At 38.8% G+C, this 15,193-nt stretch overlaps 1 protein-coding gene across 11 annotated transcripts in view; it reads left to right on the top strand.

Annotated features, from left to right (window-relative positions):
• Positions 1-14,727, top strand: part of LOC138931780 (uncharacterized) — an 88,671-nt gene extending 73,944 nt beyond the window's left edge. For all 11 annotated transcript variants that reach the window (XM_070292888.1, XM_070292887.1, XM_070292884.1 and 8 more), the window contains 3 exons: positions 11,745-11,986; positions 12,187-12,319; positions 12,543-14,727. In XM_070292888.1, coding sequence (XP_070148989.1) covers positions 11,843-11,986; positions 12,187-12,319; positions 12,543-13,321 — 1,056 coding nt within the window. In that variant the 5' untranslated portion in view covers positions 11,745-11,842 and the 3' untranslated portion in view covers positions 13,322-14,727. The remainder of the gene's footprint in view (positions 1-11,744; positions 11,987-12,186; positions 12,320-12,542) is intronic.
• The last annotated feature ends 466 nt before the right edge of the window (positions 14,728-15,193 follow it).

Below are 15,193 nucleotides of genomic sequence, written 5' to 3' on the forward strand. Positions count from 1 at the left end.
TATATAGAAAGATTAAGATTAAGTATAAAAATGAAAGATCGAGAAGTGAAAAAAAGAGTGACAAAGCCTTTCTATCTTTTTATATAAAATTGCAACAATTTCGCGTTCACAGAAAATTGTAGATGGACTAATATTACATTTTTCGATGCATAATTTGCAAATCTCTCTCCCTCCCTCTGTTATCCTCGCGACTGGATCTTTGGAAAGTGATAAACTCTTTCATCGTTCGCCATCCTTCCTCGACTATCGTGCTTTTACGGGCAACCATCCGCGAGAGAATTCCGTTTTAAACAGCGGAGGAAGCTTTCCCCGACCTTTTAAACGTTTCTTTTTTATTGCGCATGTTCTTTTTACCGGACAGCGAAATCGGCAGCCACGACGGTAAAAGAGCTCGTATGTTCTGCACCCTTAAGGCCCGTAATTACGTACCGGGAAACGGCGAGAAAGAGAGATGGACGCGAATGATACCGATGGGAGACGAGAGCGCGGTATCCGGTTGTGAGACACGCGACTCTCTTTGTCGGACTCTGATTTATATTGTGCCGGACCTTTTGATCTCGACCGGATTTTCGAAGGCTTACGTCGCGTCGATTCCCGAAATTCCGATACGGAATTTCTTCGGGACTCGTAGTCTTAGCTAGATTGATTCACCGCTTTTATTTCGAATAGAAAGTCGTGAGATCGTATTGGGAGGTATTAGGGCTTAAACTAGTATATTTATTAGAGATTTTTTGAGAAATTAATTTTTTTCATAGCATTGAAGGCATAGTACGTTTTAATAATTGACATTAGATATCTTTTATAATATCTGCATCATAAATTATAAATATTGAAAGAAGCAGCATATAATGAAAAAAAGTTGTATAATTAAAAAAAATATTTCGATATTTTTTAATTACAATTTATCTTTATTCTTGAAATTGAAATATGTCAAAAATTATGGAATATCCCGTGCATATGAGAGAGAGAGAGAGAGAGAGAGAGAGAGAGAGAAAGAGAAAACACAAGTATACGGCGGTAACATACGAGAGTTCTTACTGTCTGGTGATTTTACCCGAGAAATCAAATCCCAACTATATCACTGACTTGTCTCCGGCAAATCGACCTTCTCAGATTACTTTGCAATTATCGTTATTCCTGTCATGTCGCAACTTTCAAGAAAAACTTGATAATTGCCACTCAAAATTCCAAAGCAGATGACAACGCGTAACTCCATTAAAAGTCTTACGTAAAGGAATCCGTATTCGATAATAATAATAATAATAATAATAATACTAATCGTCAATTATGTTGCATTCACAAATTCCGCTGTGAGTCTAAGACATTTCTTTGAGGGCGCATCGCTAAAAAATATTTAAAGGATTTTTCTTCCGAAAAAAAAATCGGATAAACAAAGTGTCACACTGTAAAAAGTTGCGAAAGCTTTTAGCGGGAGATAATAAAATTTTTTTTCTTCGCGTCCTCTCTTAGATTAGCGCGGTGAAATGCGCGAAGAGGATTGCGAAATGTTCCCCAAGCTCCGTTAATGTGCATAATCTATGTTTTTAATAAATGTTAATCCGCATTTCTCCCTTGGCAGAAATCGCGATGCGATGCGCCACGACACCCGCGCAAACGGATCAAAAGAAAAAGAAAAAAAAGAAAAAGAAAAAGAAAAATCTTCCATATATCTCATAAACGCTTTGAGGCGGCGCGTTCATTAAAACGCCGTAGCATAGAACGGAGCTTTATTATAAAGGCCGCGAGGGAAAACCGTCGGTCGTGTGACTAAATTTTCCACCCGCATTGTGTCGTGGAAAAGCCAGAGCCCGCAATCTCGCAGACGTGAAGACGCCAGAAGATCGAGATTAAAAATTCAAACTATCAGAGTAATTAAGGGGATCGTTAAGAGGATGCCGGACTATCCTGCTTTATCGGCCATAATAATTATATATTTGCTTAATATAAAAGTTTTGCAGTTTGTATGTACAAAATAAGATAGGTTCGCACTCGGGAATGTATGAAAGGATATAAGTGAATGTTTAAAAATGTATTTAGAAGTATAGTAAAAAATCTTTTCGTTGCGCAAAATTTTGCACACCGAAATGTTCACGTTCACTTATATATTCCTTCATGCATTTCCGAGTGCGAACCTATCTTATTTTGTACATACAAACTGCAAAACTTTTATATTGAGCAAATATTGTTACGAACCTGACGCAAGAAGCCGGTAAAAAAATTGTAATTTTTTTTAGCTTTTCTTCGTTTTTAACATAAGAGAGCAAGGTTCCCACTATGTTGATTTCATATTTCATGTAACCAATAAAAAAATTTCAATCTACAAAAATATAATTGTTATGGCCGGTAAAACCGGAGACCGGCATCCTCTTAAGGATCCCCGTAACGATTCTATCTTCAAACTTATTTTCTCAATAACTATATCACATTAATCATACACATGATGTTTCGCATTTTAGAAAACATTTCATAATCTTACACAAAGATAAAATCTTTTTAAACAAACTCTTTAACGAATAATATTTCCTCAACAGTGTAATACAACGTAACTTTTGATTAGGGGACAAAAGTTCGTTACTAAAATCGAGAAAGTTTTCGTTATAACTTACTAAAAAATTTTTTTATGTATAAACTAAATACATCTCATATTACAAATATTAAATAATTCAAATCAAATGATACGCGCAATTTCTTCAATTCATCTCAATGTCCTGGAGATGAGGTGTTTATCGAATCGATGAATTTAAAAATAAAATTCGGAAAAAAAAAGAATGAAGATAGTTGGCTATTAATAATATTTTTCACGTTATTCACTGATCTTCTCTGCGCTGAACTTCCGTCACTGTTATTTAGATTTTTCAGCCGTGTCCGCGGGGGCACACCACCTGCAATATCTAGAATCAATGCTGCACGGAATAACGGAACAATATTTTACCTGTCGGGATGGATCGGTCTACCATCTCTCTCTCTCTCTCTCTCTCTCTCTCTCTCTCTCTCATTTTCTCTCGGGGATGGTGGACTAGTTCCGGAAGTACTACGCGGTTGCAAACTTCGACTCAATACGTCAGCGAACTTAAAATGGAAAGTTGACAACCCGCGGGCACGTCAGACATTTTGCCTCTGTCGCGTTCAATTTGAATAAACCCAGCCGCCTCCTCTTCCCTCTTCCTTCCCTTCTCAGAAACCCGCAGGCAAACTGCGTCCTTTTCGAACTTATTCAAATTGCGCCATCATCGTCTTCCTCCTCGCGCGGCTCCCTTAATAGAGCGGCGGCGGCTCTATTCAAGGAATGCGACCACGCCGTTATCAAGCGCCGAATTATTTTAAGCAACAGTATTGGCGATCCAGCATTAGAGAGAGGAGAGGCGTTAATAATTTACAATGCAAGTTGTAAGCTTATAATAACTCGCGCGAAGTTAGTCGCTCCGCTTGGTAATAACCATAATTGAATTAAGGGGCTCGCACGCGGTATGAGACATGGCCGCTTTCTATTTATCTCAATAATAACGTAACTTCTCGCAGCCACGACAAAACAAAATATGATACTTCGACGGAACGCTCCAGTGTTATTTTACCTGAATAAATATTATCATCGCAAACATATTCTTTAATTAGAGAGTGTTTCATTATTAAAAACTTTTTCAAGTTTTAATTACGATTGCGAGGAAGGGATGACCGCTTCATCTAAATGAAAGATTGTAGATATTATCCCGACTTTTTCTTTGTCTATAAAATAAGAATTAAAATTTGTAATATTCCGAATAAATTTCGAAATTTCTACGCAGAAAATATACATTATATATAATAATACAATTAATATAAAAATAAAATTATTTAATAAAATAATATGATTAAGAAAAATTAATAAAATAATATAATTAATAAAAATGATATAACACATATTAATCATTAACAGCACGTCTCGATTCGTACATTAATTTACAGATATGTTCAAAGATTTTCCATTGCCTACGACAGAATGTATTTTTGTAATGTTTCTCACTACATAGAAAAAATTTATCAAACCGACGACGTAATCCGGCATGAGAGCGAAACATGATAAATTACAGTACGTTTGTATATAAAGCGCGGTTTCCTCCCCTTTCCCCCTCTGCGCTCGCGCAAATATTTGATGCGCATGTGATTAATTACGGTTGCCTAATTGCTCAAAATTGCACCTGTAATATGCATGCGGGATATCCCAGAATCATCGCAGCCTTCGAGTTCTTTGATCTCGTTTCTCGAAAATATAGCTAAATTGCCTTATTTTTAATAAAGGCTTTTTATAAATATAGGTATATATTCGACTGTTCAATTATTTTATTTTTTAATATTCCGGTGAAAGAAAACAAGGTGTGTGTGTATGAATTTTTTAGGTTTTTTAATAAAATATTCCAATATTTTCTACAAATATCGGAACTATTCCCTTTAATCTTAAAAATAAAGACACGTCTCGCGATCCTTAAATAAGTAAATTGTCGTAAGCCATTATGTGTGAAATTCATTTGACACGCGTCGCAAGGAATTATATGAATAAAAATTATATAAATTATATAAATGAAAATTATATAATAAATTACGTAATAAAATTACGGGAGATTAAAGAATATTTAGAAAAAAATCGACAAATAAGTGACAAAAGATACAATGCAATAACTGGCGATATCTGGCGATATCTGACGAAATAGCCTGTGTATAGAAGACAGAAAGATCCATTATATAGAAGACGTTATCGTACGCTCTTTGGAGATGGAACGAGAAGGATACCGGGGGAGGTACTCTAATGCAGCTTGTTATTGCGTTCAACGTGCAACAATGCTCGCTCACGCTCGAACGAACACAAATATGCCCCACATCAGCTGCTCTAAGACGCTATCGGGTGAATCGATTGTTTGGTTTCTCGCGTCGCCTGTTCCGTGTCCCCGGTAAATTGTGCGCAAGCCATTACAGGATGGCATTGTGACGATATATACGCGTCGACTCTTACAGGTAAAGATTACGCAATTTGCTTTCGACAACCGTCGTAAATCGTCGTTGCGAAAGTGAAGAATCTCGCCGAGAGAGAGAGAGAGAGAGAATGTGTAGCAATTCGCGAGCTGGTCCTTCCTTTAAAATCCGGGAATACTCTGTGCGGAGAAATTCGCGGATTCCAAAAGACCGTATATCGCGAACTCTGTTCTGCATTCTCTCTACGGGTCATTGTAAGATGAGGACCCGAGTCGCCTAACGACGTCGTTATTATCACGCGGGATGTACTTCTTAGTACGTGCTCGACGTTACGCCACTCGACCCGCAAGAAAAGCGACCAACGTGAATCCCGGACTTTTCGGAGGAGCATCGAGAAACTTGAATCTAGCGTATGTGTGCGTGTGTCTCCGAGGGAGAGTCCCCCTGTGAGAGAGAGAGAGAGAGAGAGAGAGAGAGAGAAATTTCCTTACTCCAAAACTATTCTTGTTTACGAACGTAATTACACAGAGAAGTAATGTCGTGTGATATCTCAAAGCTGTTATAATAAAAAATTTCTTAAGAAATTTTTAAAATTTTTCTAGAATCTTCCAAAGAATTTGACATTATTCTTATATGTTTGATATTTTTTTTTATGTATTTAGATATATCTAAAAATTTTATATAGCTCGATATGTATTCAGAAAATTATCTATTTTTTTTTTTTTTTTAAATAAAAAGAATTTTGATTTATTATAATTTTATGACGGAATTTTCAAGTGCACTGCCTCTCCTTCTTAATTTCAAAATTAAAATAGAAAATTCAGATAATTTATTCCAATAAACTTGATCTACCAATTTGGCCATAAATCTTGAAAAAAAAAAGAGAAAATAAATTTCATTCATAAACGCAATAAATTTCCATTTTTCTCCAAGTTGCGCTTGTGTGAAAATTTTTAATCATTTTTAGCAATTTTGTTGCTTGAAAGATAAAACGGGAAAGAGTTAAATTGCACGCGATTGACTTTTGCGGCCTTTTGACACGCGATCGTACATCAGGGAAAAAAAAAAAAAAAAGAATTTGATACCGGACTCGCCGCGATATGATGCATCGCGATCCTCCGGGGTATCCCAATTTATTTAGAGCTCCCGCGCGAATTTACTTATACCCAGATAAAATCGGAGTATCGACGGGTAGATTTGCACGATGATCCGATAGCCGATCGCAACCGGATGAGACATCGATGCGTCTAGTTACGCTAAGCGATCGGATACGAATCATATGACGTATACGCGAACTTGTTTGCGTGCCTGTCGCTCGTTTAACGTTTCTTGAATAATTCAGCGCCGCGGCTGATTGCGAGTCATTCTCCGTCGACACTTTTAAAATACGATCGTTGACATGAATTCTTCTGGAATAAAAATTTGGAACGGATAAAAGGTGCAATGATAATTTTTGAAAATTACTAAAAAGTTTTTTGTACTAAACGTAACAACAGCTTTTCATGCCGCAACGATAATTGAATGGAATTTTGACGTCGCAAATTTTGCTTGAAAATTTAATAGGAATATTTTGCCGTTGTTTGCAATAATAAAATTATGTTTTATTTTTTTTTTTTTTTTACTTATCCGATCAATGAGAATTGCGATATACAAATTGTTAAATTTCTCGTTAGAGATTTAATACGCGTAAAGAAGGGAATGAGAACATTTCGTGCTGAGACGTTAAATTAAATTCTATCTATGCGCAGGTGGAATATTGCGTGCGCGCGTACGTATGTGTACTCCACTTTTAATACCCGGCATTAATAACGCATCGCTTTCGGGAAAGATATGCGCGATAACGTCGATACACGCGGCGTTATGAAAATTCCCCGTAAATACTGGGAGCGACAGTTATTTTCGCGTATTATTTCGCATATTTCGCGAGCATCTCCCACCGTGATATTAATCATTTTTATGAATTACGAGGCCACGGTTCGCTAATACGCTTTTATTTACGGACAAAGCACAGACGAGCCCCGAAGCTCCCTCCCTCCCTCCCTCTCCTCCTCTATTCCTCTCTTCCCTCGTCCCCGGGCAGATTTTATATTCATCGTGGAATTATATAAAATTAATCGTTTTCCGACAATGTCAAAAGCAATACGCGATTGGATATCGCGTTAGATTTAATCGCCGTAATACGACCTCGATCGGTGCATCGCGCGATATATTTCGATATATCGAGTGCATCGCGAATTCCTGGAATACCCGGGGATCGTTAATCAGGAAAATACATTTATAAAATAGAGGCTGAAAGTTTTATATTAACATTTTGTCTTGTTGCGAGATAGAAAGGTTTTTTTTCGTTTTTTTTTTTTTTTTAATAACGCGTAATATCGCGTACAGCGCGATTATTAAAAATCTATATATAAATGCTTTTATATATCCTCTATTATTATATGTTAAGTGATATCTTTAATATACCTTCTTTATTCGATCCCTGCTCAAGCTTCATACACGAAAAATCTACGATAAGGGAATAATACGTGACGAGCAACCAAGTCTGAGAGGCTATTGTATTTCGAAAAGTAAAATAAGTAAAAGTGAAAAAAAAAAGAAAATTGGGAGCAAAGCTGAACGGAAAAACAAAAAGATAAGTAGCTCGATCGAATGGCGGTGCAAATTTTGTGAAGCGGATCGAAAGCCATCGCGCGTGTAATTTACGTCGGCTATCGTCAACCAAGTTTGATGGAATTTAATATTAATACAGGACGTTCGAATTTCGAGAATACCGTCTGCGATATCGAATGACCGATCCAATTCTCCACCGATAGCGATGACAAGCGATCCCTGTATTCTGTAGGAATGCACGTTCCTGGATTTAGAGCATGCGCGCTAAGGAACGAGACAAGGAATGCACCAACACGCATACGAACGAACCAATAAACGAATGAGCGCGAGCTGACAAGCCGCTCTTGTTGTTGTTGTTGTTCCTATTTTTTAATTAATTCCAGTTCGCAATATAAAACGCCCCTCGCAGTTTCCTCGCTCGTTGAAAAATTCTCTCGAATCCAATTTTAATTAATTCATTGCGTATTTAAAGATAGACGAAGATAGAACGTCCACGGAGGAAGAGATAAAGAGAGTGAAAAGAGAATAATAAAATATACATAAAATATAATTATAGAAGCGCAAAGACGTAAAATTTATAAGAATTTCGAAGGAGAGGAAAATGTGTAAAATATATATTCAAAATTCGTCCGCAATAACTTTCCAAACCTACGGATTAAAATAAAATTTACTTGAAGAAAATCGAAAAAAAAAAATTGAAACCTAAAAGTAGCCATTTTCTTAAATATAATGTTTCATTAGATAATTACAATTAATGATAGAATTTTATCAAGTTATTTTATTCACAAAAGATTCGCAAAAAATCTGTTTAATGTACAAATGAACGATACCGGTCTCTCTACACGATGATTAATAGCTACCGCTGCGGATAACGGGACGAATCGAATACTACAAAAAAAAAAAAAAAAAAAAAGCTGATTGTAATTGTTTATACAAACTGTGCTAGATCAATATGGCGCTCAATGGAGCTGAAATTTATTGGAAGTTCGCCAAAAAAAAAAAAAGAGAAAAAAAAAGAAAAATGAGAAAAAGTACGATCGAAATACATATCGAATTCCGTAAATCGCGAGGATTGCGATTCGGAGTCGCGACGACTCTGGGGAGGGAATCGCTCGTTGTCTTCGATATCGGGGACTCGCTAGGACGAGTAACGAGTTTGCCGTAACCGGAGGGAGAGAACGGTCTTCCGGGAGGATGCGCCCGCGAATATTTCGGATCCGTCCGCCCAGCGTGGTGCATTCTGGCGCGGCTCCGGTGCATAAATTTCGGACGTGCCGGCTATGGTTTATACCGGCGGGATTAAATAACTTGACCCACTGGCAACATATCATCGTGGACCGTGTACGGACGGCACGCGTGTCCGCCGCACATATATACATATGTATATATGTGCTCGCTCCGGCACCGACAAAATACGCGGCGCCTTTCGCCCGCGTCAATTTTTGTGTGGTGTTTTTTTTTTTTTTTTTTTTAATTATTATTATTATTCGTATATAGTACTCGGCGCATTTTTGCATCTTCGTTATCGCCATTGTCGTCGTTATGAATTTTCGCCGTTATTATTAGTGCTGAAATTATTAACGTTAATAACGGGTGTCGATTGATATTGAATATCGTAGGATCTTTTAACGCTCTTCGAGATCGTTGAGTAGGAAAAAGACAATAGAATACTTGCTTTCAAATAAAATATTATCGAATCACTCTTTTTCTATTCCGAAAATGCCATTTGCATTCAAGCGTTTTTCCACGCAAACATATCTTTCGGTAGAAGAAACTATATTGATAAAAGATCATTGATGTCAAAATAATGATAGTGAAATGTCTCTTAAGTACAGCTGCCAATATTTTTGCCGTGCATCGCGTTCGAGGCACCATCCGTCAGGTTTCCCGGCAAGAAACGAGTCGGGAAATCCCCGGCCACTTCCGCCGGGATGTCCGGCTTCGTAGCCGGATCGTAGTTTGATTAGCCGAGATCGCCGGAGCGTGCTGCAAACGGCAAACTATCCCCCCCTGCCACCCTCCTCCCCACAATCCCTACGCGAAAGCCGAGAGGGAACTCCAATAAGACGAATCAAGTTTGTCAACTCTGATCTAAGGCACTTTCAAGGGACCGAGCACGGGGCACACGTGCGTCACCTTTCGGGGGAGCGATGACGAAGGGGGATGAAAGAGAATGCAATGACCCGGCAACTTTCGGCCCCCGTTTGACGAGCGGATTGTAATTACTGTTGATGAACCGGCTTTCTCGATGCTCGACGAGGGACGAGCGTCCGCAAATCAGCGAAGGAATCGCGGGGGAAATGCCGTGGTGACCTGGATAGGATATAAACCAAGTTCTTGACACAAGCACGTACAGAGACGTATACGCGTTAATTCTATAATAATAGATGATAAATTACTGATCTCTCTCCTTACAATTTATCTGTATAAATGTCATAATGAGATGTCGATGTTTAATATTTTTTATAAGAGATTTTATTATATTAACGTCCATGTGTTGACGTGTGTATATCTCAATAGGAATAGAAATTCGTATTATAAGAGTGTGAAAAATTTAAATTCAATTTTTAGGAAAGTTTACACTCTTTTATAAGAAGTAAAGCGAGAATCCTACCAAAATTAAAGGGATAAGATAGTAAAGTGACTAGACTGGAACTCTCTTTCTCTGTCTCTCTCTCTCTCTCTCTCTCTCTCTCTCTCTCTCTCTCTCTCTCTCTCTCTCTCTTTTAGCTGGATTGTTAGAGACCTCCGTTTTATTTATGCAGTTTCGCGAGATTATAATCGACGTGGTCTAGAATTTCTTCGTTGGTGCAGTCACGCCTTGCTTTGTCCGCGGACAAGCTACGCAAACCTTTGCTCAATTAATTAACAGTAATTGCAATTTAGTCGACGAACGTGGAAACAGAAACGGAAACTGGGAAGTAACCCGCCGGTGTATATACGTAGCATTCGCTCGCGTAGTCAGACATTATTCGAGTACAGAAGCATATACCCAGAGGGACGCGCATACCGGGGGAATTAGCGGCTGCTGTAACGAAATTAATCCTTTATATTCGCGCAAAAACAAACGACGAGCGTAACAACGACGTGGCGCAATGCACATGCATCCATCTGATTAACTCGTGGACGAATTCTTATTGTTTTATATAATTTGCGATGAGAGGTATCATCGTGTTAAATTTCTCTCTCTTTTTGCAACAGAAATACGCATCTAAAGCTTGTTTCACATCACGAGAAGTATAAAAAAAAAGATATACTCTCGATAGTAACGGTAGAATAAATCTGTATAAAGGACGCACTAAATTATTTCAAATCGCTCGTAATGAGAGTGCTCATTTACCGTATAAAATGTGAATCGCTCCGAAACGTTTGTCGAGGTCCCTGGACGCGAGATTATTATTTTGTCATCGACAATTTCTCTTGTCGAGGGGAACGGATTTTAGTATCCATGGGAGCAACATTGCACGGTAAGAAAGCGGAGATCGGAAGGGCAATTGCTTCCCTCTCATAAGCTGTCTCCTGCGTCTGCCAATCCCGTTTTTATTATAACTCGATCGTCCCTATCTTCCGTAAACCGCGGACGCTTCGCAATATGAGCGACGTCGTTTCTCTCGACAAATGTGGGAGATTCCCATGACGACGGCGACCGGAATGAAATCTTTATAGCTTATCGAAACGAAGCGATATCCGATCGCCGCGCTCTAGGGAAAGAGTTATCACCGTAATCGCCACTTACGATCTCCGATCTTTCTGGCGGTTCAAAATATCATCGTGAAGAAATAAATAAATACATATATATTGCAGATATGTATACTGTCAATTAAAGCCAACCGTTTCCGTCGCAATTAATTTGTACGAATATAACATGTATGTACTCGAATCAGACTTTTATTAGATTCCGCGATTTGATCTTAATCTAAGGTAAAAAAATTTTTTTTTCTATACTTGTAAAGCGGAGACGCTACGGCCGATTTAATTCCGAGATACTCTCTCGATAATGTTAAAAAATGCAAAAATTAATCGATTATAGCGATACGAGATTAGATTCTCTTTCTCTGACCAGCTTTTTAAAAAGTAGAAGCTTTAAAAAAAACGGAAGAAAAAAAAAATTAAACTTTTCGCACCGACATTATTTCCTAAACGAATCGCAAAGACATAAAATGTATAATGAATGTATAATCGTATTTCAGGACTTTCTTTGGGCGGCGGTCTGATAGTTCTGGCATCAGCCTTATCGGACGCGTCACTGGAACTGCCGGGAAAGTACAGCTTGCCGTCTACTGCCGGCATGCAAATGGACGATAACGGTCTACCTCAGTACCACTATGGCTGGTGCCTTCAGCTCTCGGGATTAGCGCTGATGCTCGCGGAAGTGGCGGCCGTTTTAACCATGTCCGGTTACATGGCGCGCTTTTCTACGGTTGAGGAGATGGTGAAGTTGTCGATTGAAACTACCATTAACCGCGCAAATTATCCCGCGTGATTTCAGCTACGAATCCACTTGAACGCCAACCACGCTGTGAAATACTGATGCGTGTCGAACAAGTGGATGCCTAGCTTTATCGCCGCATACCTCGCGATCGATTTGAGGATATTCATGCTTTTCGTTTTCTTTCTCTTTTTTTTTTGTAGGTGAGAGTCATGGTCCCGGGAGCTGAGAGGAAGCTGAGGGAACAGAGAGGCCTCAGCTCGGAATATCTCGTGCGGGCGCATCAAAAGTCGCCGGGACCACCGCAGGCACGACCCTTCGGCCAACCGGCTAAAAGTGGGTGAATTTATTCAACTAGACAGGGTGTCCCGCGTGAAAGATCGAGGGATCGCGTGGAAATATCAGAGATATCCTATTGTCGCGATCTTGAGATCCGATGAAATTCCCGATGATCGTGAAAGCAAAAAAGGAAAAAAAAAAAAATTCGAGATTCTGCGAGATACCCTGTACCAATAATAATTATACGGAGCAAAAATAAGTCCGCGCTTGTGTGTCCTAGCGCCTCAAAAAATAGCCGAAGAGGGAACGTCGTTGCTCTGCAAGTCGGCGCCCGATATCTGCGCGGGCTCGAATCCGCAGGCCATCAGTTACGTCGATAAGGCAGACCTATCCCACGTCTTGCCGGCCTATCCGGATAACAAGGGCATCGATCCGCGGTACAACTTCGACAAGACCGAGGGGAGCGTTGTGGATTCCCGACTGAGCGGCTTCACGGACAAGGAAGGCTTTATCGACTCTCGGATCTTGTCCGACTCCAGGCAGAACATGATCGCCTTCACGGATAACAAGGAGTCGGGCCAGGAACAGCGATACACTACCGACTTCTCCGCGAGAAGCGCCGAGAATCAGGACATCGTGGATTCAAGATTGAGCGGTTTCGCTGACAAGGAGGATCTCCTCGATTCCAGACTGAGCGGCTACGTCGACAAGAACGAGTCCCTACTGGACACCCCGTTCGGTTACGACACCAGATACAACAGTCTGGCTGGCCAGACCGTCCCGATCACCCTGAAGAATCAAAACACGTCCGTGTCGGCCATTCAGTCGCAGTACATATATCAAAATTTCGGGACGATACACTCGGGCATTCTCAAGGTATCGGAACCCGGTACCAGCTCCAGTTCCAATTCCAGTCAACGCAGCATGACCCTGCAGAACCCGAAGCGCAAGTCGCAGATCGCTCAGAACACCTTCAGCACGATGGAATGCGAGAGGAAGAAACGAGCATCCGGTGGGCTGACCGGCAAGACGAGCTTTTACACCGGAAGTGCTGTATGACCACCACCCCCGCCTCCGACCCCGAAATAACTCCAAGAAGAGGAGACCCCACTGTAGCCAAAATTATTCGGCGCGACTACTTATTCGAGACGGGTTGGAGGATACGGATACAGGACGCGCAAGAGAACTGAAAAAGAAGAGAAGAAAGATTTTCAATCAGCGAATTTACAGCAATGTGTATGAAGTGAAGAAAACGCGTTCTCGTTTGCAGCTTCCTGCGATGAATTTCAAAGAAAGCCAAAGAGTACTATGATTACGCTATGCGTCTCGAGATGCAATTGATTTTAAGGGCAAAATTCTTAAATATAATTCGCGTGGAGATTCGAATGTAACTTTCCGTCAATAACATTGTGGATAATACACACTCACACACACACACACACACACACACACACGCACACACACATCACACGCGAATCGAATGAGAAAAGTAAAGATGAATGAAATCGAAATTGCTCTTATCATTTTATATAATCAAGGAGTAAAATAATGTCTCCGTCACTCGCTGTTAAGATTTAACTTTAACTCGACACGCGTAATCGCGTCTCAGCTGCATAACCAATCGAACGATACTATGTAAGGTGCTCTCTTAAATGGAATCGGTATATTATCATTGATAAGCTATAGTTTTAATTATAACACTGCCAATAATAGCGTGAAATCTCATTAAAAATATTAGTAGTAGTATTTATCTCTTTCAATCAAAGACTTTAAAATGCATCTTACATTATAAGATAAGTAACAATATATTTTGTTAAAAAAATATTTAAATTTGACTAACAATAAGAGTCTTCTTCATTTTTTATAATTTTATTACATCTTGAGAATGTAAAGGAATGTAATACGTATGATTCTGTGAATTTAAATACTAGCCATACGAAATCTTACATAATCAATAAAATAAAAGAACAAAGTGTGACTGTTTTCATTTAAAGATCAGTGAAAAACTCACCGTTTTAATCACTGACATTTTTCGCTGATTCAATTTAAGAGAGTGGGATATTAATATAGTCAATAAATTGTAATACACTTGATGGTTGATATAATCAAGATACTCACGAGAGAGATACTCGGGCGGATATTCGATATTTTTTTTTCCTTTAATAATAACAAGAAAGAAAATATATAATGGCCGATGCGAAATCGAGTAGTTTTCGATTGAAAAAATTTCTCCTGATTTCTTCCGGCGATTTTTACGCGCCTTACAATTGTATCACTAATCGAGGACATATCAGAGGTAAACACATGTTGGTTTCGTTGATAACGCTACTTGCTGGAAGGTCTGGTATTTTCATTTTCAATCTTTGCCCGCGCTCTTTGCGTTACTTCTTTATATATATAAGACGATAACTCGACAGATAAAAGATGTTTTATGTGCGCGCGCATAATTACACGCATCAATATATTGTAACGTGTAGTTGAATGTAATAAAATATTCCTTTTCTATAAAATAATATATATATTCTCCTCTTCTCTCCCATTTATTTCTCTTTATATTCGCTACAAGATTCAAAATAAATGTCGAGATTTAATACCCAGCAGTGTATATTATTAATTCATTACGATGTGTATAAACTTAGAATATTATTTTATATCTCGACGTAATATTAATTAAATTATATAATTATAATTTTTTTTTTAAATAAATTATATCGATTATTCGATAAAATGTCGGTAATAAGCATATCGTAGAAACTTAACACTGTGAAAGTTTCATTCGGGAATATCTCGTGTTTATATTCAGCAGAATTCACAGTCGGTACGCAAAGAAACTCGGCCGATGGTATAACGACAAGTTGCAATTGTTATTACACCCTCTATAGATGACACTGCTTTAATATAAATTTCCTCTCCAAAGTCAACGAGAGATCT

Source organism: Polyergus mexicanus, unplaced genomic scaffold, assembly GCF_030449975.1.
Source record: "Polyergus mexicanus isolate NDT 795.1 unplaced genomic scaffold, iyPolMexi1.0 SCAF_3, whole genome shotgun sequence".
Lineage (NCBI taxonomy): Eukaryota > Metazoa > Arthropoda > Insecta > Hymenoptera > Formicidae > Polyergus > Polyergus mexicanus.